Here is a 27,495-nt window from a genome sequence, read left to right as displayed (position 1 = left end):
ATGGATGTGAGGTGCAGTCTTGGCCACATTCTACATTTCTTTCTTACTTTTTAAAAAATATATTGTATTGATTTTTTACAGAGAGGAAGGGATAGAGATAGAGAGTTAGAAACATCGATGAGAGAGAAACATCAATCAGCTGCCTCCTGCACATCTCCTACTGGGGATGTGCCTGCAACCCAGGTACATGCCCTTGACCGGAATTGAACCTGGGACTTTTCAGCCCGCAGGCCGATGCTCTAGCCACTGAGCCAAACCGGTTTTGGCCACATTCTACATTTCAGTATGTATTTGGGTTTATTTATGGGCTGTCCATTTTTTTCTGCTGATCTCTGTTAATGTATCAGTACCATCATGCTGTGTTATTAAGGCTTTGTAATATGTTTTCATATCAATAATGCTAAAAAATTAAAAAAGAAAGAGAAACAAACAAAAATATCAATAAACTACTCATCACTCATCATTATCTTTTCTCAAAGGTGAACTGCCTCTTCCTGCTTGTTTATTTTAGTATTTAGAATCTGCTTATGTGAATACAAAAAAAAATCTTATTTTTATTGGGATTATGTCAAATTCATAGACTAAATTAAGAGTAGATAATCTTATGATGTTGAATCAAACTATCTATGAACATTGGTTACTTGTCCTAGTCTTTCGTGCCCGCTGTAGTGTGCTAAGTTTTCTTCATATAGATCTTCTGGCATTTTTTGTTGGTATTATATATAGGGCCCATTTTCCATTATATCTTCTATTTGGTGATAGTATATTTGAAAGCCATTGGTTTCTGTATGTTAATTTTTTAGGCTGCCATGTTACTAAATTCACAAATTTTTCAGTGTTTTCTCTCAGGTTTTCTAAGGATATTTCTCTTATCGTTTGCAAGTAGGGATAATGTTACCTCTTTATAATGTTTATAGCTTTCGTATCCTTTTCTGATTGCATGGGATAGTTCCTCCAGGAAAGTGTTAGATAATAGTGGCGTCTAATTCCTAACTTTAATGCCAATAATCAAATGTTTATCCATTAAAAATACTTGGGGGTGAGAAAGATAGCTTCCCCCCCCCCCAACACTTTATTATAAAACTTTTCAAACATTCCTCAAAGATTAAATTGTTTTACAGTGAGCACCATCTCAGTTCTACCGTAACAGCTGGCTATACTTACCACTGCCGGGTGGCCCATTTGTCCGAGATGGGGAAGTGGCTTCAGACACAGAATTCCTTGGGGACATTCTGTGTAGCTGGCACAGGACCTGACAACAACATGCTATGTCGTCAGATGGTGCTCAGATGTACAGATGCTGAAAGGGAGGCCCCAGGCACCTTAGTGTCCTACACACAGTGTAACATGGAGGTCAGAAGTAGAGATTTTAGGACGTAGGTGGGGTGATGCTTAGGTGAAAGGAGGCAAAGAATGACAGCCTCTCCCACCCCCACTGTTCCAAACTTCTCCAGGACCCAAGGAGGGGGCATAGCATTTCCAAGAGACGGTGTTTCCTGGCAACTGGTGGGAATTTCCTTTCTTTCTCCATCGCCTGCTCCTGTCCAGCTGACCCCTCCTGGCACAGCCCCAGACAAAGGAAAGGAAGTGGCCTGAGAAGGTGCTTCCCTCCTGCCCTGGGCAGCTGGAGTGGCCAGCACGGCGGGGGTGGGGGTTGGGGATGGGGGGTGAGTAAGGAAGGGGCCAAGCAGCTTTGTGTCTCTCTCCACCCTGTGGCAGACAAGGGGCCTCTGCATTGTCATTTTTTATTTCTACTAATGCAGTCACCGCCTTGAGTTAAACAACAACAACAACGAACAGGTAATAAAGAAAGTCCACAGCTTTATAATCAGGTAGATTTAGGTGCAAATCTCGGCCCTGCCAGAAACCAGCTGCATGACCTTGGGTGAGTTCCGGCTCTCAGCTCCTCCGTGGGTGGTGAGAGGAGCCACAGTCGCAATGGGAGTGCCAGTCTGCACCTGTAGAAGGAAGGCCCGTGGCAGACGGGCATTGAGTTTCCTCTCCCAGCCTCTCCTCTTCCAAATCTCCCCTCACTGTCATGGGGCCCTCCCCTACTCTCAAAGCCCCAGGGCCCCTCCTCCCTTTCTGGATTAACTCCATCCCTGCCCTGGCTCTGGTGAATCTCCCATGGGACTCACACTGCCCTCCACCCCAACCCTGAGCCTGTCCTGATCCTTCCCACCTCCCTGCCCTTCTCCTTCATTGATCACATGGACAATTCCTGCCTCTCCTTCCTGCAGAGCTCCGGGCCACCACCTCCAGGAAGCCCCCTGGAACCACCATGCTTCTTCCTTTAGTTTGCCACCAGGTTCTGCTCATACCCATGAGTGGGGGTGGGGGGGTGGGGGGGGTTAGATTGGGGGCGAGGGAACGACGGGGCATGGGGCTCAGTCTGTTTTCATACCTGCTCTTGCTACTACCCACTGGGCTTCTGAAAGCTGGGAACAATCCCGCTCATCCTATTCCCAACACCCAGGGTACTGCCAGGGTACTAGACCAGGATCTTTCCAGATGGGATAACCTTTTGAGGTTTAGAGTAGTGACAAGTCTTGGCCAAAACCCCAATCTTCCAGATGCAGAACGTTGGCCCTGGATGAGGGGTCTGATGGATGAGGCCCTGCAGACAACACAGAGGCTTCTGGCAGATCCCAGCCCAGCAGCCTGCAGCCATTTTCCCACATGGAGAAGCTGCCTGCTCGGGTGTCTGGAAGCATGTCCAGTGAACCAGGTTTACACTGGACTTTTCTGCTCACCCACCTGCCCCTTCTCAGCCTCACTTTGCCCATCTGTGAGATGGGAGTGTGCACTGAAGAGTGAGGTAATGTGGGCCTTGCTGCACCTGCAGGGATACAGGAAGAGCTAGCTCTGTATGTGTGGGGAGGGCGGCGCTGGAAAGGGGAGAGTTTTCACACCGGTTTGTTTGTCTGTAAAAGAGAATTTGAACACGTGGCCGGACAAAGTCATGGCCTCAGGTCTTAGAATCCTGACTCAGCTACTTCCTAGCTGAGCTGTTAGACCCTAAGTCCTTGGCTTTCTTATTTATAACCAGGAGGAAATAAATCTACCCGGCAGTGTTGTTATGAGAACAATCACTCATACCTCTTGAGCATGTAAATGGGCCAGGGACTGTTCCCTGTCTTACTGAGCGCACAGCAGCCTTGCAAAACGGGTTGCCTCATCTTACAAATGAGGAAACTGAGGTGCAGGAAAGTTAGGTAACTTACCCAAAGTCACGCAGCTGGAAGGTGATAGAACCAAAAGAAAACAGGATGATGCTGGCCCAGAGGTTAGCAGGACCTGGCACACACCAAGCCTCAGTCAACAGGATGGCCTGGGTCACTTGGCAATTTGCAGGCACCGCTGGGAGCGGGGGTTTTAGGGAGGGGAAACAGCATCAAGGGGAGCCACAGAAGATTGGAGAACCTTCTGGATCATGCAAACAGTACAAACAAGATGTACAGACAAGGTTCCTGTTCTCAGGAGCTGTGTGGGCCAGGCAAGGAGACAGACAATACACAGGGAAACAAACCAGTCGTTACGATTATAGCAGACAGTGAGAGCTGTGGGGAAAACAGCTCAGTAACGTGATAGAGACTTGGAAGAATATACTAGGTAAGATGGTCAAAAAGGACCTCTCTGAAAACTTGGATGGAGGGAGCCAGTCATGGCAGACCACAGGGAAGTGTCTCAGCAAGAGAGAATAGCATATGCAAAGGACCCAGGCAAAAAACAAACACACAGATCAATATAGGGGGAGCATCGTGAATGAGCAGGAGAGCGGTGGGAGATGCGGATGGAGAGTTAGGAAGGGACTAGATTACCCCAGAATCCTGGAGATCACACTAAGAAGTTTGGATTTTCACCGGGATGCAATGGGAAGCCATTGGAGGATTTCAAACTTGAGCTAAGCAAAGAAAAACACATAATAATACATTCCTTAGGAAGCCTGAGATAGGACCTGACCTTGAGAAGCAGGACACCTTGTTCGGGGCTAATTTGCATCTGGGTGGTTGAAATCCACAAGGGCATCTTTACAACCAGCAAATGGGCAGCTCCCTGATGGGAACCGTAGCAGATCCTCTCTCTGGCCAGGGCAAAGCGGGTGTGGTGTGAAGAGGATGGTAGTTTTTTCTGGCCCAGTGGGTAGGATGTGATCTCTGAAAGAAATTGCAGTGCTTTGCATAAATACAGAAGTCAACCCGGGGCCAGCAGAGCTAACAAGGGGAACGCATGCCTGTGACTGCCCCTGACGTCTAGTGTTTCACTGCCTGGCTGCACTTTATCCGAAAGCAATGAGTGAGGCCATCTCTGAGTTGGCTATGATTTTATGCCTCTGAGCCCCAGAAATCAGCCTGAGCTTGCTGGAGACATCTTTCCAAGGGAGGTTTGGTGGCTCGACCAACTAGGGAGGGAACTGAGTAGGGAAAAAGAGGCAAAGTAGAAATATTTAGAATCATTGGTTTTTGTAGATGGATTAAAAGTGAAAAGGGATAATAATATAAAGTTAATATCTCTAACATACAAAGAGCTCTTATCAATCATTAAGAAAAAGAAATGAGTACCTCATATAATGAGGTCATTCACAAGCAAGGAAATGCACATGCCCAGTAAGCAAATAAAGACATAACCAACTTTGCCAGCATCTAAGACTTGTGAATGAAATCAATGAAATCTCATTTTTCATCTAAAAATAAGGAAGTTAAAGTCATTATAATATTCTGTGCTGCCAGGTTTATAGGGAAATGGTCATTCTCTTGAGTTGCTCGTGCGAAAACAAATTAGTACAACCTTTTCGGAGGGCAATTAAAATTTTATAACAAAAGCGTATTGTAAAGTGAAGACCTGTTAACCCAGCATTTTCACTGAACCTTTAAAACATTCACATATGGCCGGCCATTGTGGTTGAGCGTCAACCTATGAGCCAGGATGTCACGATTTGATCCCCAGTCAGAGCACATGCCTGGGTTGCAGACTTTATTCCCAGTGGGGGGCATATAGGAGGCAGCCGATCAATGATACTCTCTCATCATTGATGTTTCTATCTCTCTCTCTCCCTCTCCATTCCTCTCTGAAATCAATAAAAATATATTTTCAAACATTCACATATGTGTGTCAAGATTCAGCTGTGTTTACTACAGCCTTTTTAAAGTGTTGCAAATTATAAATCACATATACATCCAAAAGTAGGAGATTGCATAATACACTGTGATATAGCCATACTGTGAAATACAATGCTGCCATTAAAAATGGAGATGTCAAAAATACTTAATGCCACAGGAAAAAAACAAAACAAAACTTTCTCCTGCTGAGTATAAAATTGAGCCAGTATTCACCAAGAAATAAAATCAGTCATTCCTCATCTGTATTTCCCAATTTTCCTACCTTTTCTTCTCACTACTTAAAAAAAAGTGAGGGGGGAGCCTCTAAAATGTCAGGGGTTGGAGCCCACACTGGGGACCCAAGAGAGTTCACAGGTTAGGTCCACTCCTCGTTGGCTGTGGACCACCTGCTGGTGAAAGTCTCACCCACATGGCTTACCTGCTCTGTGCCTCAGTTTACTATTTCAAAATCTCAGGTGCTAATGCTTCTCTGCCTGCCTCACAACAAATGGGAATTATATCTGTGTTAGTTTCTCCTTCTTTATAATAAATTACCCCAAAACGTAGCTGGGTAGTTCTGCTTCAGGATCTCCCATGAGGTTACAGCTGGGCCGCCAGCTGGGCTTGCAGGTATCTGATTGGGGGAACTTGGTGGCCTTAGTTGCTGACGCCTAAGCCTCTCCATGGGCTGTGTCCTCTCTGATGGCGGCCAGCCTCCCCCAGTGATGATCCAAGAGAGCAAGGCCTCCAGACAGAAACCAGGAGCCCTTACAGCTCTCAGGAGCCACGTTCTGTTAGCATCACAGACCTGTTAGCCCTGCTGGAATGTGGGAGGGGATTGCCCAGGGTGTGTGTGTACCAGGAGGTGGAGATTACAGGGCCACCTTGAAGGGTGCCTCCCACCACATCCCGGGGTTAAAGTGTTTTACAGGAAGAGATAGTGTTCTGAGGGGCAGGGGAGAGCTATGCAGCAGCTCGAAAAATTCTGACTATGCCTGACAATTTCCCGAAGCCCTGGATGGCGTGTTGGGGACCCACAGGGGCAGTGGGCAGGGATGGAAGGACACTACTCCACTTGCTCACTGTGTGCAGCTTGGGGAAGATATACACCAAAAATAATAGTGATTATCCCAGGAGATGATAGGATGGGATAGTAGGACAACTTGGTAATGGAGGTAGCCTGTGAGCAGCCCCCTCATGACAGCTGGGTCACAGGCATTTAATGGAAAGTGTCAGCGAGGCCTGGGCTGAAGAGGAGCTCAGGTGGAGGTGGGTGTGTATGCAGCAGCCACGTGAACCCAAACCCCAAGGGAAAGGGTCTAAGAACAGGCTATAGCTTGGAGGGTGGGAACAGAGTGCCCGGAAGCCACTGTGAGTGCTGGAAGCCCAAGCCAAGAGTGGGAAGTACATAGTGTCCCCTCTCCTGCCCTTCAGTGGTAACTCAAAGACTCATCATTTGGGATGTCAAAACTGGGAGGAGCCTTAGAATTAATTTACCAGAATCCATCCTATTATCTCACAGGTAAGAAAATAAAGATCCAAAGAAGGAAAGGGTCCTGCCCAAAGTCACATAGCTCTGTGGGTGGCCAACTAGGAGAGGGGACTCCAACTCCCGAGAGCTTGCAAAGCAAAAAGGGGTTGACTTTTTCTGTGTGGCCCCAGAAGCAGAGCTAAGCGCTTATGACAAGGATTACAAGGAAATGGATTTTCATCTCGATATAAAAAGGAATTTTCTAGTCAATTGAGCACTAGGAACACTCAAGCCAGGGCGGAATGTGTTTTAGGACCTCAGCTTAGGAAGAGATGGTGGGCCAAGTTTCCTCCCACACAGTCTACAGTTCTGAATGCTGCTGAGAGCAGCGCAGCCACCGCCCTCTGCTGGTGGAATTGCAGTAGCACAGCTTCCTCTGCTTGGCCACCTATGTTATCCTCTGGCCAGGAAAGGACTTTCAGATAGGAAGCAACCCTTTGGGGTCTGAGATCTCCCTGCTGGTGGCTTCAGGAAAGGGGATGGGAACATGCCCTACACAGATGTTCCAGGAAGGTAGGTGAGATCAGTGGAATGCCCCACCAGTGTCCGTACCTTGGGAGTGCAACCAGTGAACCACCCTCAGGTAACTGATGTATGCCCCATGTCTTCTCAGGGTGACCTTCCTGTCCTCTTCCTGTGAGCAGGTCCTCTAGACCTGACAAGGTTGGAACTGGGCACTAACCTGAGTGTCTGCGAACTGGGTGTGGCCCTGGGCATAGCCATCACCTACTTACTCACTGGGTGTCCCAGAGCAAGTGCCCTCCCCTCTCTGGGCCTCACGCTGATGTGGGGGGAGGAGCAGGGGCTCTGACCACCAGAGAGCGCATCTGTCAGAGCTTCTCTGCAGAACACGGCGTGAAGAACACCAGACTCACTGATGCCCAGTGACCGCATCAGGCAAGGTCTGAGGTTAAGAGTTTGCATTGGCCTTACCCACCTATTCTTTCTTCTTATCTACCCCTCCACATTCTCCACCAATGTCTTCCTGCTCCTTTCCTTCAGATCTGCCTCTAGACAAGTTCTCAAAGGTCATTCAGAATGACCCACATCTCCTATCACTGTGCCCCTCTTAGTAGTGTGTATGTGTTAAGAGCATCAAGGTATAGCTCCAAAGGAATGAATCCCTAATGGTGGAGTTCAGATATGAGTCGCCTGGAGAATCAGAGTTGCTTTTGTAAGGCAGAAAAATGCTAGAGTCCAGACAAGGAGGAAATCTTCCCTCTCCCTTTCATGGTGGTCAGACCACAGGCTAGAAGTACAGCATTGTTCTTGGCTCCATGAGCCATACTTTAATTGGGAAATAGAGCGGAAGGTAATCTGAAGAAGGTTGGAGTGCGTGTACCCCCTCCGGTGTGCTCTGGAGTGCCCCTTTCAGCGTCTGCCTTCTGCCTGGCTGTCGGTCCTTTGTGAGGGTCTCACAGTAACGGAGGGGAAACAAGCTTGTATTCATCCCCCTTCCTCAGCCGGCCAGCCTCTGCTTGGGCCTGCAGACCCGTCCCTTCCTCTAGTTCATCTTCCCAGGGAAAGCGCATGCTGCTGAGGGCAGAAACAGCATTTTCTAGACACCAGGGCACCTTCTTGATCCCCTGGCTCAAGGGGCCACAGGTCCTCTGCAACTGTGGGAAGCCACGAGGCTGCATGGGGTGGGGCCTCCTCCTCTGCACAAGCATTGAGAGCAGGCTTTCGTGAAAATCCTCTGCCTCCTGGGGCCTAGCATGGCCCATCACTTTGGCCCAGGAGGCCATACTCATGCCCTTCTATAATTGACAGGAGCCCCCCTTCGCACCCCAAGCGCCACTGTCCCTTCCTGACTAAGGCCTCATATGTACTTGGCATCCCCAGCACCTATGCCTCTGGCTACCAGCCCTCCCCATCCATCTGGGAGACCACCAAGCCAGGCATGGCCCCGGGGAGGAGTCAGGCAGAGTGGCCTGGGGCTCCACAGCACAGGGTGTGGGTGATGGGGGACCAGAAAGCCCCAATTTCTATGCAGATGGGAGGCCTCTCTGCCCTCCTCACACAGAGCCCCCAGAAGGTAGTCACGGGGCCATTGGGCAATAATGGAAAAGGCAGCAGCCTCTGTAAGTTTCCCAAGGATCGGCTGGTGGGGCACCCAGAGCCAACCCCAGAGGAGCTGCCCTTACTGTCTCGTGTGGGGAGCCCCCCAGACAGGTGCTGCACAATCAACCCCGCTGCATCCCCCAGAGCTCAACACAGGCCAGGCCTCTGTCCCCTTTACCGGTTGAGAATTAGAGTAGCCCCAGGTGAGTGGAAAGATAATGGATCTGGCTGGAGGCCCAGGGCAGGCATAGGAGGGATGCGGCCCCTCTGGCAGCCTAGCTCTGCTTGACAGTAGGAGCCAGTCTCTGCCCTGGCCTCTGGGCTGGTGGTGGGGGGGTGTGTGTGTGGGGGGGGATCTTTCTGGAAATATCACCTACTTCCCACTCGTGTCTCATTCAGTAAATATTTATTGAGAGTCTACTAGCTGCTTGGCACTGTGCTAGAGGTTGGGGATACAGGAATGACCAAAACAGATTGTCATGGAGCTGACACTCAGAGGAGGGATTTCATCTTTCCGTGGCCAGCACCAAACCCAGGAGGTCCTGTCCGTGTTGGCGGATGAGTGGAGGCTGTTTCTAACCACAGACTGTCGGCGCTAGAGGGCCCTGGTGTCTCAATTCTGTTCAGCAGACACTTCTGAGCACGTGTGTTCAGGGGCTGTGCTAGGTCTGGTGGCACAAGGACAGGTGAGACACAGATCCTCATTTTGCAGATGATAATGCAACTAGTATTTACTGAGTGATTATCTGGTGCCAGGCCCTGTGCTGGGTGAGCTTATGTGTTTTGTCTCCTGAGGAAACTGCAGCCCCAGCTGGAGGGAACTAGCTCATCGCGCACTGGTCTGGGCAGAGCCAAGCTGGACCCAGTTCCTAGGAGCTTGGAGTGCAGTCTGTCCCTCCTCCCACCCCCAGCCCGTGGATCAGCCCAGCTCAGCAGGCACAGCCTGGAGAAAGTCTGGGACAAGGCGGGGCCCTTAGGATTGGGCTGCTCTCTTTCCAGTTAAAGGGCATTGGCAAGGCCATTGCCTCGGAGGTGGTGCAGCCCTTTCTTTGGCCCCTTAGATGTCGCTGATGGAGCGAGGCTGAGGGTCTGAGCCAGAGGTCTCTGTGTGGCCAGTGATGGCCCAGGGTTCAGTCTTGGTAGTGTCTAGGCGGGCATTGGGCCCAGGCTCAGTCTGCATGCTCTTGGTGGATGGCGGGTCTCTCGTGGATAAACCCAGAGGTGGGGCAGAGGAGCGGCTCCGCTAAGGGGAGGGTGGATGGTGCTCCGTGATCCACTCCCACCGCCGACTCCCACCACCGACAAAAGTGGCATCTGTGCAACCGGCTGGGGAATCGCTGGGTCCCGAATATAGACTGACATTGTGTTTGGGGCCGAGGGCACAAGAAGCATGTCTATGCTTCTTCGGTTTCACTTGTGTCCCACGCTCTGCTGGGAACCCTCCGTGATTATCGTATTTAAGATGAAAGTGCTAATAATATCCTGGGGAAGGCGACCAACATTCATGAAATAAAGCAGACAGTGCAAGGCAGTGCTGCTGAGAAGCAGGCAGCATCGTGGCCAGGCCCAGAGCACCAAAGAAGGCTGCAGCTAGGTGGTTGGTAACCCTCTTGGAGTGCACAGTGCACCCTTGTAACTGCACAGAGGACCCGATCAGATCCATGGTTTATGGCATCGTTAATTCCACACACACTCATGAGAGCCTGCCATCATTCCAGACCCTGGGTCACGGCACAGAGCGAGACCAAGCCCTGCCCATCACGCACCTGACATTCTAGTTCAGAAGTCAGACAGACGGGCTTTAGCCCAGGCTTTGCCACTGTACTAATTACTCTCACTGAGCTTCAGTTTCTTCATCTATAAAATGGATGTAATGAGCCCTGGCCGGTGTGGCTCAGTTGGTTGAGTGTCGTCCTATGTACCAGGAAGTTGCTGGTTTGATTCCTGGTCAGGGCGCATGCCAGGGTTTGGGATGCAATCCCTAGTAGGGGGCCTGCAGGAAGCAGCCAATCAATGTTGTGCTCTCACATCAATGTTTCTCTCTCTCTCCCTCTCTCTAAAAGTCAATGAAAAAACTTTTTTAAAATTTTAAAATGGCCGAAACCGGTTTAGCTCAGTGGATAGAGCGTCGGTCTGCGGACTGAAAGGTCCCAGGTTCGATTCCGGTCAAGGGCATGTACCTGGGTTGCGAGCACATCCCCAGTGGGAGGCAGCTGGTCAATGTTTCTCTCTCATTGATGTTTCTAACTCTCTATCTCTCTCCCTTCTTCTCTGTAAAAAATCAATAAAATATATTTAAAAAAAATTTTTTTAAATGGATGTAATGATATGTACTTCCTAAGGTAATTGTGGTAAATAATTGAAACTGTTTGGTTTCAGGTCTGACACAGTGAAGGCCTGCAGCAAATGATAGGCATTATTACCACAAAGAGTGGGACATGTGGAGAAAGTCTTAGGAAGGTTGAAGGAGAAGGGAGACCACACAATATGGAGGAGTCAGAGGAGATTTCTTAGCAGGAGCAGGAGTCGGGGTGGCTCCTGAGGGATGATTAAGGCTGGCCAGAGCCTCAGAGGGGCAGGTCCTTCTGAGGATGGGTGTCGTGGGGAAAGTGGGGAAGGGGGAGTGAGGCTGCCGGGGGCCACTGAGGAGCGCTCGATTTGGGGACTATATTTCCCCAAACCAAAGGATAAGACATACAAGAGCTGGCAAAGAAGTTCTGTGTTTCTTCCAGATGTGAAAAGCAGCCTGAAAAAAAAAAAGGTCATCAAAATATTGGGATACTAGAGGCTCAGTGCACAAAAATTTGTGCACTAGTTGGGGGGTATCCCTCAGCCAGGCCTGCGCCCATTTGCAGTCCAGGACCCCTTGGGGGAAACTTTGTGCACTCGGGAGGTGGGAGTTCCTCAGCCTGACCTGCGCCCATTTGCAGTCCAGGACCCCTTGGGGGATGTCCACCTGTCGACTTAGGCCCACTCCCCAGGGGATCAGGCCTAAGCTTGCAGTCAGACATCCTTCTGGCAGCCAGGGAGCCCTCGGGGGATGTCCGACTAAAGGCCTAGGCCCCCAAGGGAGCTGTGATGAGGAAGCTGGGGTGACAGAGGAGCCATTCTGTCCAGCCCCACCACCCTGGGTCGGGTCACACACAGGACACCCGGGCGGGCAGGCTGATTGCTGCCCCGCCCGGCTGCCCTGAGTTGGGTTGCACACAGGACGCCCACCGCCCTGGGTCACAGATAGCAGGCCCTGATGGTGGCAGGGTAGGCAGGATGGCGCTGACCTGCCCTGCCTGCAGTATGCAAATTAGCCACCATCTTTGTTGGCAGTTAATTTGCATATCGCACTGATTAGCCCATGGGAGGCATAGTGAAGGTATGGTCAATTACCATGTTTGTCTATTATTGGATAGGATAGGGAGATGTCACTATTTTATTGGGACCTGAGACCTAACATTTAAAGTTGTGTCCCTCTCTTGACAATCTGAAAAGTGTGACCTCAAGAGGGCCGAGCAAACTGACGGCTAAGGATAGAGGTGGGAACAGAGTGTGGGCCACTCAAAGGCCAAGCCGGTGAGCTGGATCCGATGAGGTAGGAACAAGGGAGCTGACTCAGTCGGGATTCCTGGTTGCTAGTGACAGAAGTCACCTTTAGCCCTCTTAAGTGGACAGGGATTTGGGGCCTTCACAGAATCAAGGGGCGGGGGCCAGTAGAGAACCATACTTGGAACACAGGCGAGCACCAGGCATCCGGAGGGCCCAGAGCAGGAAGACAGATCAGTCCTGGCCCTTCCTGGGTGGGAGGTTCTGATTGGCCAACCCGGGTCATGTGCCCCCTCTGTGACCAGCAGAGGACCCTGGGTAGGAGGAGCCCCATTTCAGCTCTCGCGATGGAAGGTGAGGCGCTGCATCCCATCAGTACATCACACAGTGGGAGAGTCCCCCAAATCAGGAAGGGGGCTGGGATGTCCAAGTGCCAAAATTCCTACAAATGGTGACAACTATGGAAGATTCTGGAGGAGTTGCAAAATGGAAGTGCTACTTAGAGAATGCCAATCTCACAATGGGGTGTGAGAGACAGGAGCACCAAGGAGACCAGTTGGAAGACTGCTGGGCACCTCAGGGGGCTGCAGGCACCGTGGGCTGGAGAGGAAGGGGCAGAGGTGAAGGCATGTGGGGATTAATGTAGCAGAGGCCTCCGGGAATCGGCTCTGAACGCCGAGAGGTCCCCGAGTCTCAGAGGCTTAGCAAGGCGCTCACATGTGAACAGCTGTCAGAGCTCTGGGGTCATGTGACCCCAGGCAGACACTCAAACGTCATCTCATTTGCCCAGTCTGGCCACCGAGAAGGACTGCAGGGCTTGCAGGACCCAGTGAGCCATTAGCGATGCCTGCTGCAGAGACGGAAGCCTGCGGGTAGCACATGGACCATGTATTTGTTATCTCTGTCCCTCCAGAACACCTTCACTTTTCAGGGGGAGAGACCCAGACCAGCAGGACAGAGACTTGTCCCCGGCCGCACAGCCAGTGAGCAGCAGGGCTGACATGAGCCCAGTGCCCTGCTCCTGGATCTCACCCCTCCCACGGGAACAGAGGGTTAGTGATGCTCCTAACTCCCAGGTGGGCTGGGCAGAAACAATAGCCCTGAATGGCGGGGGGGGGGCATTGCAGGAGGAGCTTTAGGCCAGAGGGTCCCTGTTTCTCTCCTTCCCTGGGCCAGATGGCAAATGGAAAAGAGGGATTCATAGACTCCGGGCAGCAGCCTCTGTAAAACATGAGAAGGTCTGGTGGGGCCCCCAGCACGGCAGACGTCCAGGCCTCTGGGCCTAAAAGCAGAGGGCTGACCTGGGAACTGCTCCTGACCTTGACTGAGTTCTGTTCCTCCTCAGGGTCATTCTACCTCATTCCTCCCCATTTGGGGTGGGTGTCCACTGGGGTTCCCTCTGTGGCAGGGTCTCTGGAAGGTGAGCCAAGCTCTTTTAGGAGAGCTTGGCTCCGTGGCAGGGGGAGGAGCAGCCAATGCTAGTGTTGACGGCATAGATATGGTGCAAGCACTCTCTTTTTCCTGTCCTGCCTGAGGAGGCCGTGTGGTACCCAGAGCTCTGCACCTGCACACACTCTCTGTGGCTGTCATTGCCTGGTGGGGTGACCCGAGTCACACTTCCCTGGGCAATATGAAGATCACGTAAGCGCAGGTGCTTCGAGAAGTATCAAGGGCTATGAGTTGGGGTCATGGCCTCCTTCAGACCCGAAGGCTGGGCCACAGGGGACCTGACCTTTGCCCAGAGCTCTGGGGAGAGGGACTACAGTGCCTATTCTACAATGGCTCTCTCTCATTTAATATCAACTTCCATCCAGCGGAGAGAGAGCAGAGAAGACTGTGGGCAGCTTAATTGGATGGTCTGGGCTGCATGGGGCTGATCATGGAGGAGGGAATGTGATGACCAGGGTGGTATATCCAAACACATCACCCATCCAGAAGCTTGGGGTTCTACCATTACATCACCCATCTCTTGGCTTCAGCATTATCCATTACCCTGGGTCCTCCTGATGTGATGGTATCTTTCTATTTGCTTTATCTGTGGTTTCTGCAAATGAGTCTGTATTAAGTGTGCAATGATGTTCTTTGATTTCTCACCCCACCCTCTGTGCCCACACTGGTTAACACTGAGTCAGGCAGCCGCGGAGCCTGTCTTAAAATGCATGAGCATTGCAGGGGCTCCCAGCAGATTAGGGGGCCTCGAGGGCAGTGGTTCTCAAACTCTGCTGCCCATGGGAATCACTGGGGAAATCTTAAAAAAACACTGATGTCTGGCTCCCCCCTGCCAGACAGTATGATTAAATTGGTACAGGGTGCAACGTGGGCACTGGGGTTTTCAAACTTCCCAGGTGATTCCAAAATGTAGCAAAGTTTGGGAGTCGCTAGGGGAGGGGTGAGTCTGGGTGAGAAAGGGGGAGGGAAGGGAGAGTCAGCAAGAGCAAGTTTAAGGGGCACATGGGGTTACCAGCCAGCCCCTTCTTAGGATCCCACTTTCCCCCCTAATTTACCAAGTGTCTCACCCACATTCTGAAATAGGAGGCAGCGTAGCAGAGATGCCTCAGAGCCAGACAACGCCAAGTGCAAATGGCAGCTCCTCCCGTCCCAGCTGTGTCGCCTTCGGGAGGTCACCTCCCAGAGCTCAGTCTTCTCTTCCATAAGATGGATTGGTACTGGAGGGTTAAAAGGATTTCATAAAACTATGTAAGGCTATTACAAGAATTAAATAAAATCTTATCTAATAAAGAGGGAATATGCAAATTGGCCATCACACCATAATGGTCAAGATGGCTGCGCTCACAGCAGAGGCCGAGTTCCTGTAACAAGGCTTAACAAGCAATCAACAGGAACCTGAGGCTGAGCCCCCCCACCTGGTGGGGCTTGACATGGGACCTCAGGTTGCACCCCCTGCCCCAGCGTCAGGCTGGGGGACCTCAGGCCATACCCCCAGCCCATGGGGTTTGACGGAGGACCTCAGGCCATGACCCCCACCCGGTGGGGCTTGACAGGGGACCTCAGGCCAGGGAACATCAGGCTGCGCCCCCCCTGCCCCGGCACCAGGTCAGGGGACCTGAGGCTGCGCCCCCCCCCACTTGGGGGGGCTTGATGGGGGACCTCAGGGCACACCCACTTGGCAGGGCTTGACAGGAGACCTGAGGCTGTGCCCTCCTCCCAGTGCCGGGCTTGACAAGGGTGGGGCCAGCCAGGTCTGGATCTCGCCCAATGGGGGTGGTGCCAGCTGGGTCTGGGTCTTGCATAATTTTGAGGTGCCTCAGGTGGGCAGGGACTTGACTCTGGGTCCCGCGGCATGCCCCAGACTCTGACAAGAGGAAGATTTTCATATACATTTTACTAATTTTCTTTCATCTCTGACACTTCTATTATAGAGAAAGGGCAAATAGCAATATTAAAATATTTCCTCTAATTAATCTCCTTTCAATGTACATGAATTTCTTGCACCAGGCCACTAGTCTATAATAATAAAAGTGTAATATGCTAATTAGACCAAACATCCTTCTAGACAACCTTCTGAACGAAGCCAGGGCTACGGGGCCAAGGCAGCCATGGCAGCGGCGAGGACTGAGCCCCTTGCACAAATTTCGTACGTTGGGCCTCTAGTAATGTATACAAATTGCTTAGCACAAGGCCTAGCACTTTATAAGCACTTGTCAAATGGTCTCTTACTACCACCCTTCTCTTTTTTAGTTATCATTAGTACTGCCATCCTGTGGCTTTCTGAGAGCAGGTGTGCCTTGCTTCATACAGTAAGAAGCGGGAGGGCATTAGCCCAGGGTCTGGGAATGGGAAGCCCAGAGAGTCCAGGGTCATGTTCAAGGTCATTCAGCCAGCCAGATGGGTATGGAACTGAGCCCAGAAACCCTACCTCCTGCTCAGAGTCTGTTCTTTCTGCCTTGCTAAGCTGATTCCCCAGGTAAGAAAACATTTGGCTCCTGTGCACAAAATTCAGCTTTGCAGCATTGCAAGATTCTAGGAAGCTGAAGCTGCAATGCAGGTTGTTTTGAAAATCTCATCTTTAGTCAGTTCACTGAGTTCACATAAAGCCTGGACTGAGGCCCAGAGCACCCGCCACTCCCCTGGGGGGGCAGGCTGCTGGGTGAGCCGATTGCCGACCTTCCCAGGGAGAGGGCCTGGCCTTGGCTGTACACACACACACACACTGAAACCCGCTTTCAATTAGTTATATAATTTTATTCAATTTAAAGGATCTTATTCCCCGCCTCCAAAGCATTCTCAGTAACAAGGGAGCAGAGAAGCCTGAATGAGCAAAGACATTTATGTTCCACAAAAGCTTCTGAAACATGTAAACCTGGTAGACTCCAGCTGCACCTTATTTCTTTAAAACCTGCTTGACTGCCTGGCCTGGGTGGCTCAGTGGTTGAGCATCAATTTATGAACCAGGAGGTCACAGTTCAATTCCTGGTCAGGGCATATGCAGGCTCAATCCCCAGTGTGGGGCATGCAGGAGGTGGCCAATCAGTGATTTTCTACCATCATTGATGTTTTTATCTCTCTCTCCCTTTCCCTTCTTCTCTGAAATCAATTAAAAAATATTTTTAAAAAATAAAGCCTGCTTGACCAAAATCAGAGAGGAATATTCTTCAATCAAAGCTATAGGGTGTGTGTGTATGTGTTTTAAATAAATAACATTTATATTTTTAATAAAAGTTTTAAATGTTCATTGTGGAAAAAGTGAAAAGCACTAATATTCACCTAGCCCAAGATGGCCACTATGAACAAGTTGATGTATTTTCTTACAGACTGTGTGTTTTTTAATAGGTAGAGATCATTTTATGTATTTAACTTGGTTCTGGCTGTTTCACTAAACATTATATCTTGAACAAGTCCCATGTCATTAAATATTCTTTGAAAATACGATTTTAAATGCACTTATTATATTCCATTATATTGGTGTACTACGACTCATTTTGGTGATGCCCCATTGTTGGGCATTTAAAAGACTGTTCCCTATGATAAATAAGACAGCAGTGGATGTCTTAATTTTTTTTTAATATATTTTTATTGATTTCAGAGAGAGGGAGAGAAACAGCAATGATGAGAGAGAATCATTGATTGGCTGCTTCCTGCACGCCCCCTACTGGGGATCGCGCCCACAACCTAGCATCGAACCTGGGACCCTTCAGTCTGCAGACCAATGCTCTATCCAAGTGATGGCGAACCTTTTGAGCTCGGCGTGTCAGCATTTTGAAAAACCCTAACTTAACTCTGGTGCTGTGTCACATATAGAAATTTTTTGATATTTGCAACCATAGTCAAACAAAGACTTATATTTTTGATATTTATTGTATATATTTAAATGCCATTTAACAAAGAAAAATCAACCAAAAAAATGAGTTCGCGTGTCACCTCTGACACGTGTGTCATAGGTTCGCCATCACTGGTCTATCCCCTGAGCCAAACCAGCTAGGGCAGCAGTGTCCGTGTGCTTCTCTGTTGATTCCTCTCGGATAAATTCCCAAAGTGGAATTACTGGTCGAAGCCTATGAACCTTTTAAACGTCTTTGTGACCCTCTCAAGTGGACCTGTGGGAAGGTGGCAGGTTACCTCCCACACCCTCCCACCCTGTAGAGAGGCCTGTGTCCGGCCACTTCCAACTCTGTCTTTGGCAGATGAATTGTATTTGAGATACAACCCAATCCCCAACCCTGGGTTCTTCCCTGAGAAGCTCAGAGTATGCAATAGCTGCCATCCCACATTTCACGTGGAAGGTCTGTCCCACCGAACAGGGACCGGATTTGTCCTCTGAGGCCTTAGGATGTGGTCCACCGACAGTGGGAAGGTCTCCCTGGTGACTGTGGACTCCAAGTAGCAGCAACAAGGTCTGTTGAGGCTGAAGCTCTGTTTGCAGTTCAAGGACCAGCTGGCAGAGGAGACCCAGACCCCTGAGAACCTTGCGCTGGGACTGTTCTGTGATTCTAAGTTATAAATAGTAAGAAGCTTTGACTCCACTCGTTAAACCTCTGCCTGCTCAGCTGTAAGATGGGGTTCTGAGGATTAAGTTTGACTACATTAATGTAATAAGGTAACCACAGCTGTTAGTGTTGGTGTGCGTATTGTGTGTGTACGAGTATGAGAAGGTTGCACTGTGCAGCAGCCAAGGGCCAGGTCTGGATTTGGTCTCTACTCACACCCCACACAGAAACTGGAACAGAAAACAGAGGCATTCGGCCCTAGCTTGTTTGGCTCAGTGGCTAGCACGTCAGCCTGCAGACTGAAGGGTCCCGGGTTTGATTCCGATCAAGGGATATGCCCGGGATGATTCTCTCTCATCATTGATGGTTCTGTTTCTCTCTCCCTCTCCCTTCCTCTCTAAAATCAATATAAAAATATTTTTTAAAAAGAAAACAGGCATTTAGGGGATCTGCAAGAGGATTGTTCACATTTTTTTTCCATCTTTATTTATTTTTGGATTGTTCACATTCTTTTAAGATTTCGGAACAGGTGTCCTTTAGAACACCTGGTGCATGCATTTTACTTGTGTGCTCTCTAATTTTCTGTCTAGCAAAGTGATAATTATACAGAGTTCATGAAGTCTGACAGTGTGACAAGACCCATAGCACCCCACGTGATGTGCGGGAGTCGGCTTGTCCTGGCCTGTGAGAGCCTGTTGTTACATTTTCAGTTTTGCAAGTTGGTTGTTAAACACAGCTATTATTAACAATTAAATTATGCAAACTTTCAATTAAATAAATTAGATTAAAAGCAGAGGTACTAAATATTAAAGTCATTACTTTCTAATTATGTTACTAGTTTGTGCTCTTGAGGTTATGTCTCTCACACGCTGGGATTCCACACACACCCGCAGATTCAACCAAACATAGACCTAAAATATGGAGGGGAACGTTACGTTATTGCTGGCCTGTACTATGTAATTAAGCCTGTAATGGTTGCATCTGTACTGAACAGGTACCGACTTTTCCTTGCCTTTATACCCTAAACAATGCAATATGACAGCTATTTACATAGTATTTACATTGTATTAGGTATGATAAGTAACCTAGAGATGAGTTAAAGTATATGGGAGAGTCTGCGTACGTTATAAGGCACTTGAGCATCTGCGGGTCTGTGGATTTTGGTGTCCTCAGGGGTCCTGGGCCCAATTCCCCGAGGACGCCAGGGACGGCTGTATCTAACGGTAGAAATATTAGTAACGTTGCTACTGTGATTCTCCTGTAACTCTGCTTTTGGTGATATCCTCCCGGCACCTTGAAATTAGCCACGATGGGAATATGTACACCACTCACACGGGCAAACGCTCAAAACCAGGGCCTTCCCCCCCTGGAGGACCAGCTGTTGAACATTCACCGGCTCACCATGGCCTCTGCCCTCCATTCCTGACCCACTTTGCTATATCCCTCGTTTCCCACTCCTTAAAGAGGCTACTTGCATTGCTTTCAGCTGTTTCTTTTTGCACTTACCCCCATATTTCTTAATTACCTGCTTTTACTGCCATGTCTTGATTTTTAAAATCTTAGGCCTTGTCTCTTGACTTCTTGTTATGGATGGCGGGCATCTGACTCTCTCCTGGCTCTATCTCCCCTCTTACCACACACACACACACACACACACACACACACACACACACTCACTTCCCCCACTTCTGTCCTCCCAGCACATTAAAGCACAACTCTTGTTTAAATATTTGGAATTTCCATTATTACAACTATGTAAATACTGTATATAAATCATGCATTATGATTGTATTAGCTTTCTTATATACAACTTCTTTTCATGGAGTTAATAATAATATTTTTAATTTGCTTGATTTCTCTATAGAACACTGGTTTTCAAACTTTTCTTCTTACCAATGGAACTTGTCTTTTTAACAACATTTTATGCGAAACCCTACTATATACAGCAGGAAAACCAGAGCTGCCTCGTTTGAAAGCCTTCCCTTCAAGGCTGCCACGGAGAGCCATGTTGGTTGTGTGCTGCAAAACTCGAGGGTCACCACTCACATAAACAGCAGTGTGCTTACGCCGTGACCACTGTAAATGCCCACCCCATGGGGATGCGTCCATGGTAGAAAGAGAGGTCCGCCTGGACCTGTGCATGACATCAGGATTCTTCTCTGTGTCAAAAAGTCTTACTCCTTTCCCCACGCAGGGCTCTGACCTCTCCCCATACTGAGTAGGTTCCAGGGATGTTGCTTCACCGGCCCCTCTGGTGCATCGCCCACCGGCTGCTGGCCAGAGCTGCTGTTAGTTGATGGCCACCTATTGACTGATTCTGTGCCCCCTCCGGTTTGCCTGGGCCGGGCTGGGTGCCAAAAGCTTAATGCAATCAGCATCGCTCGGGGATCATTCCGACGCAGCCTTGGGGATCCAATGCCAGGAACGGCTCAGTCCGAGAGTACGTGCGCTGTGGGAGCGGACAGTGCAGGGCTGTCTGCCCACGGACATGGGAGCTGGAGGAGGGGAGCCGGCCAGTGACGAGCTGTGGGCTTCACAGGGCTCAGCTCTGAGGATCACCCCTAGGCGGGCACCTGCATTTCAGGTTCAGCTGGGGAACCTTGGGCTTGGTGCTTAACCCTTCTGGGCCTTCATTTCCTCATGCCTCACTCATAGGGTTGTCGTAAGAGTTAAAGAGGATAAGGTGTAACTCTAATAAATCCCAGGGCCTCATGTGGCTCAGTCTCTGCTAAAGTCTCATTTACAGAAACATTGTCCAACAGTCTGAAAGAACTCGGAAAAGATATTCCACTTTGAATTGCATCCGTCACGTCAAAGAAGATTCCATTCTTCACTGATACCATCCTCTCCGAATCTCTAACTTCCCCACCGTGTGCAGCTTCAGTCAGGCTTTCTGGAGGACTCTCACTCCTCCTCATCCCTCACCCTCCATCCCACGGCCATTTCCTCTTAGTCCTCTTTTTTCTCTGCCCTTCCTGCCACTGCTGTGTCACACACCAAAGTCAAAGGACTTGGAAATGAGCTGATGGAGATGCAGGCAGGACGTGGGAGGGGAGGTTATGGCAGGACAGCACCCTGCAGTCACGCTTGCGCCATCACGCTGGTGACGTATAGGGCACGCATAGCAGGGCTTTGGCAGAAACTGGTTCTGTTCCTCGTGCTTCAGTCCAGGAACCTGAAGGAGGGTGAGGTCTGAGCTACCTGAGGTGCCTCTGACTGCCTAACACCATTCGCAGATGAGCAGTGCTTAAATGAGCTCTAGTTCCTCCAACCCCCCAAAACTAGTATTAAAAGGGTGGAGCCTGGCTGATGTAACTCAGCAGTTAAACATCGACCCAGGAACCAAGAGGTTACTAGTTCGATTCCAGGTTAGGCACATGCCCAGGTTGCAGACTTGATCCCCAGTAGAAGGTGCATGAGGCAGCTGATCGATGATGTTTCTCTCTCATTGATGTTTCTATCTCTCTATCCCTCTCACCTCTTCTCTCTCTAAAACTCAACAAAAACATTTTTTTAAAAGGTGAAGACAGCTTCTGCCTACAATTTTCCTTCCTTTCCCTGTCACCCTGATAGCCTCTAAGCATGGACCTACCCTTCCAGCATCCCCCACCCCCACATCCCTTGTTCCATTTTTTGTGGACTCCATTCCCTTCACAGGATGTCTTTCAGATCATGAACTGAGCACTTACTATGTGCCAGGCTTATTAAAAGCTGGAGAGCCGTAGCCGGTTTGGCTCAGTGGATAGAGCGTCGGCCTGCGGACTGAAGGGTCCCAGGTTCGATTCTGGTCAAGGGCATGTGCCTTGGTTGCGGGCACATCCCCAGTAGGGGGTATGCAGGAGGCAGGTGATCGATGTTTCTCTCTCATCGATGTTTCTAACTCTCTATCCCTCTCCCTTCCTCACTGTAAAAAATCAATAAAATATTTTTTTTTAAAAAAAGCTGGAGATTTGGAGACACAGACCCTGTCCTCAGTTGCTCATATATAGAAACAGACTGCAATTCCACGTGATGATGCTATCACGGAGGGAAGCCCAGATTGCTGTGAGCGTACAGAGGAGGAGCTCTTAACCCACTGAGATCAGGGAAGATTTCCTGGAGGAGGTGTCACCTAGCCTGTCCAACAACAATAACTGTCATATATTGAACAGTCTTTATAATGGCAATCTACACATTAAAAACCTTGCTAAGCACATTAGCTCATTTAATCTTCACAACAATGCTGAGGGGTAGGCCTTGATATCCTCATTTCAGAAAGGAAGAAACCAAGGCTAAGAGAAATTCCCTGACTTTCCCCAGGCTGCATGGCTGTCAGGCGGCAGAGCTGTGATTCAAATGCTGGCGTGTGTGACTCCAAAGGCGATGATTTACCCACAGGGCACTGTGTACCGGTGTTTAAGACACACACAGAGCAAGCCTGCCTCATCAGGGGCGGCACCGTTCAGGTCTCAGGCAGAATGAGTTACTGAAACGACAGTGTTTAGGTGGACATAGGCTCCTGGAACAGCAGGAGAGCGTCTCCTGACCCAAACGCGGCTGTAGCAGGTCTCCTGGGGGCAGTGGGGAGTGCGGGCACTGGGGAGAGTGCATACATCCACGTGTGTAGGTGTGTGTCCTGCCAGGGCAGCAGCCTTTGGTCATTCATCTTAACTCTAAACGTTTTTACTTGAGGAAGAGGCACCTTTTGCTGATTTGCACAAAGATGGCGTATGGACCAGTAGTGTCCACTCCCCCCACCCCCATTACATTCAGTGCTGGGGAGGACACAGCCACAAAGCAATCGGGCCCAGCCCGATGCCTGAACTCAAAGACGAATCAGACATTTTATTTTTATTTATTTATTTTTAAATGAATTTGACTTTTTTTAAAAAAAAATCTTTGTTAGAAGTATTGCATATGTCCCCTTTTTCCCCATTGACCCCCTCCCAGCCTGTCCCCACCCCCCACCCCAGGCCCTCACCGCCCCATTGGCTGTGGCCATGGGCATGGGCCATGCACGAATCAGACATTTTAGCAGCCAGAATAAAGGCTCTCCATTCAGGGCCATCAAACTAACCTCCTTCTCTCTCTCTTCTCGGCAGACAGGCAGGATTGAACCCAACTATCCCAAGGTCTGTGGTCACCAGGGGAACGTGCTGGACATCAAGTGGAACCCCTTCATTGACAACATCATTGCCTCATGCTCGGAGGACACGTCGGTGAGCGGGAGGGGTGCCCCGAGGACGGTGGGCCCACAGGGCTCTCCCTGCTTCCTCCTGGAGACCTTTCTCCTTAAACTCTCCTCCTCCTCCTCCCTTCTTTGCCCTTCTGACCCAGGATGGGGAGGGGAGTTAGGAAAAGGACTCAAGGAGCGAATCGACATAGACTATTTGAGAGATCGTGTGCCATTAGAACGATTTCATTTGGAGGTGTTGATTTTATGGGTGAGAATTAGAACAAGATTAACTATGTGATTCAGCACCTGTCCGTGGTCTCAAACAGAGAAAGGCAGTAGGGGGAACGTGGACAGGGAAGAAGGGGAAAGGGAAGGAAATGGATGAGGCATGAGGGGAAGAGCCCTTTTTGCAGGCTGGGCATGGCAAATGCACCGTCTGGTCTTGTCCCCTGGGAGCCATGGCGTTAGGGAAGGACACTGGCCTGAGAACTGTCATCACTTGTCCAGGGACCCACAGTGGTGGCCGGAATTTAAATTCCATGTCCCAGCACTTCATTGGAAGAGAGAAGGAATAGAAGAAGGGAAATGAGGGGAAGGGAGCAGGGGGAGATGGAGGGAAGAGGAAGAGAGAATAGGTAGGAGAGATGGGGATGGGAAGGAGAAAGGGGCAGAAAGAATTTGGCGAGGGGAGCTAAAGAATCCAGGGAGAGTAAAACTTGAAGTTGTTTTCTGGCCAGCCTTCCCCTCAGCTCTGGTGGTTTTCACAGGGTGAGGTAGTGTCAGGTGTTGGCAATCGCCTTCACATTTCTGTAGAGCAGTGGTTCTCAACCTTGGCTGCACATTAGAATCACCTGGGAATCTTTTTAAAATCCTGATTTCTGGGCCTCATCCCAGGTGACTCCCAGGTGATTCTAATGTGCAGCCAAGGTTGAGAACCACTACTATAGAGGGTCCCTATGTCTAGTCTCACATGGCCTTGAACCTTGTCAATGCACCAGCCTAGAAGAGGGAATTTCAGGCGTCAGCTGAGCTGTGAGGAGGGGCTTCCTGAGCCCCTAGTGTTCCCAGGTGAAGGAAGATCAGCCTTTCAGTCAGGTCACAAGCGTCTACCTGGCGCTCACTGACATATCCTGGGTGCAGGTCGTAGGCTCCCAGGATATTGGAACTAGAAAGGACACCAAAGCTCCTGTCTCCAGACTGGACTGTGAGCTCCTGAGAACAGCGGTTCTGAATCCCAAGCATCTAGCACAGAGCCTACTACCTAGTAAATACTTAGTAGGTATTGGATGGCCTGGATGATTGGATGGATGGCTAGATGGGTGGCGAGGTGGGTGGATAGATGACTGGATGGATGACTACACTGATGGATAAAGACATGGCTGAATGGTTGGATAATAGATAGATAGATGAATGGAAGGAAGGATGATTGGATGAAGGTGAATGGAAAGGTAAATGTGTGAGTGAATAAATATAGCCCAACTAATCAGTTATCCAAAGAAAGAGTCACAGTAGATAGTTTCCATTGGTAAATAAAGTTGGGGGAGGAGGTCAGCTGGCACAGTAGTTAGTAAATGAGAGTAGTGGGGAGGGGGCTAGGAGAGGGGATGGGCTTGACCAGCTCCCGAAGGTCAAAGCCCCAAGAGGGTTTCTGAGAGCAGCAGCAGCAGCAAGAGCAGGGCCCATGTGAGCAGAGGATCAAGAATTGGTGGTGACGGGCCATGAGGTTCAGTTACTTTCTTCAGCTAAATGGGGACAGTGACCAGGGTCAGAGCACAGACACACGGTGATGGAGCCCAGGAAGAACAAGGCCACTGGTTGGTTCTGGGGCTGGAAGGGAGGCAGCTGGAGTGGTGGGGGCTGGAGAGGTCAGTGGTCAGTGCGGGTAAGGCCTGGGCTCAGTGGGAGAGAGGGTAGGTGGAGGCACTGCCCATCCTTCTCTTGTGGGTGCAGGGAGCCCGAGCAGTGCCAGCAACCACAGCTGGCTCCATCGCTGCTCACTAAGGTACTGAGTGACTGTCATCAGCCATCAGGGAGCAAATGTCCCTGAAACTCAGGGCTCCCTTATACCGATCTCCTCCACCCAATCTGGGCTGGACACTTTAACATAGTGAGCCCTCACAGCCACCCTGCGAGCCAGGCACTGCCACCCCCAAACTGAGGGTTGGGGGCAGGTCACACAACCAGGAAGTTGAGGAGGGCTTGTGGTCCCACGCCCTTCCTGCTCTACGAGGTCTCATCATGACATGAACCCACGGAGTTTGTGGGAAGCCTCAGGGCCCTCCCAGTGTCTCGTGTTCCTCCGGGGGAGCCAGCCGGGACAGAGAAGAGCAGTGTCACGCTTGCTGTGGGGAGGGACAGGTTAGGCCAGGGCTCTTGGGGTCACTGGCTGTCCTGGCTCCACCGCAGATGGACACTTCTGCCTGAGTCAGGGCGAGGGTGGCAGGGGTTACTGGTGCTGATGGCCCTGCCCAGGTCTAGCTCAGCACCTTGTTCCACCTGAGAGTTGGGCACCACATGCTAAAGGACCGCAGCTAATAAGCCAGACATACATGCTGTGTGGTTAAGAAAAGCACAGGGCCCCAGCCCAGGCCACACAGGCCGCACGCTCCCTTCAGAGGGAAGGACCACAGGGTGCCCGCCTGCTCCTGGGTGCTGGCTGCAAAGCAAGCTTGGCCACGGACTCAGACTGATCTGGGACGGAATCAGCCTCACCGTGTACCAGCTGGGTGACCAGGCCCTGTCATTTACTTTCTCTGAGCCTCAGTTTTGCCCATATTCATAACAGTAATAACGATGCCCTTTGGCAGTTGCTATGAGGATGAAAGGAGGTCTGTGCCCAGCACTGTGCCTGCCAATCAGTCCTGCCCAGGAAACTCCACGAGCAGAGAGGCAGCATCACACCCCACTTCCTGAAATGCAGTGCAGAATGAAGTCACTGTAGCCACGAAGGTCAAACAGGGCTGTGTGTCCAGGGCGGAGAGAGGGGTTAATTCTGACCAAGGTGCAGGCAGGGCAGAGGGGGTGAAGGAGAGCTGGACTCTGGAGAAGGAGGACTTTGAAGGCAGAGGAAGGGTTTAAGGATGTCCGAGAAGAGAGCAGAGGCACAGACCTGAAGGGCCTGCGCCTTAGGCAGCTTAGGCCAGTATGACAACATACCACAGAGTGAGTGGCTTATAACTGACAGAAAGTTATTGTTCACAGTTCTGGAGGCTGGAAAGCCAGAGATCAGGGGGCCAGGTGGTCAGGTGTCGCACTGTGTCCTCACACCGTAGAAGGGGCTGGGGAGCTCTCTAGAGTCTCTTTCATAGACAATAATCCAGGTCACGAGGGTTCCACCCTCATGACCTCATCACCTCCCAAAGGCCTCACTTCCTCATAGCATCGCCTCTGGAGGTTAGGATTTCAACATATGAGTTTTGGGGCAACACGAACATTCAGACCACAGCAGAATTCACGCGGAGTGTTTGGGAAACGGAGGTGTCTGGTGTGGCTGGAGCGCTGGGGAGCTGGCCAGGGAGCGGAGCGGGCAGGAGAGGGACGCGGAGGGAGGCTGGGCACAGAGGGAAGCCGGGGATGCCAGGGTGAGCAGCTGCACTTTGAAGTGAGGCCAGTGCTCCCCCAGGCATCTGAACATAAGCCGGGACACCAGGTGTGAGGTGTGTGGGTGACGCCGCATGCCCTGGGGGAGCCCTGGGGGCGCCAGGGAGAGGGATTAGTGGGGCTGAAGGGTCAGAACCAGCTTTGTGAAGGAGGGGCCCCAAGCCAGCTGGACAAGTGCTGGAATGTGGCTCCTCAGAGAAGGGGAGCACCCAGGGGAGGGTGTGAAGAGAAGGGACACCCGGGTGGGGTTGGGGGTGGGCATAGGGAGGGCGAGGCTGGCCCAGGCTGCTGATCCAGAGCGAAGGAGGTTAAGTCTCCAGACAGAGGAGCTAAGCTCTTGTGCTGGCTGCCGGTCCAGCTGCCCAGAAGCAGCAGCTTGGCGCCCCGCTTTGTCCCACAGGCCTCTGCCCCTTCCCAGCCTCAGGGCCAAGGATCTTGGCCCGGAGCCCACAGGCCCTGAGGTGGAGGCCCAGGTCACACCAGGGGGCTGTGTCTCAGCTCTCCTGCCTCCCCCCAGCACGCTGAGCGCCTCCCCCCCAGCTGTAGCTCCACAGGTGAGGAAACCGA

The 27,495-nt window shown here is 50.6% G+C and overlaps 1 protein-coding gene across 1 annotated transcript in view; it reads left to right on the top strand.

The window, feature by feature from the left end:
• The window catches only part of CORO2B (coronin 2B), a 62,766-nt gene that overhangs the window by 13,420 nt on the left and 21,851 nt on the right, over positions 1-27,495 (top strand). The window contains exon 2 of the mRNA XM_006758388.2: positions 23,255-23,371. Coding sequence (XP_006758451.1) covers positions 23,255-23,371 — 117 coding nt within the window. The remainder of the gene's footprint in view (positions 1-23,254; positions 23,372-27,495) is intronic.

This window comes from Myotis davidii, unplaced genomic scaffold, assembly GCF_000327345.1.
Source record: "Myotis davidii unplaced genomic scaffold, ASM32734v1 scaffold673, whole genome shotgun sequence".
Classification (NCBI taxonomy): Eukaryota; Metazoa; Chordata; class Mammalia; order Chiroptera; family Vespertilionidae; genus Myotis; species Myotis davidii.
This window is presented reverse-complemented; position numbering and strand designations above follow the sequence as displayed.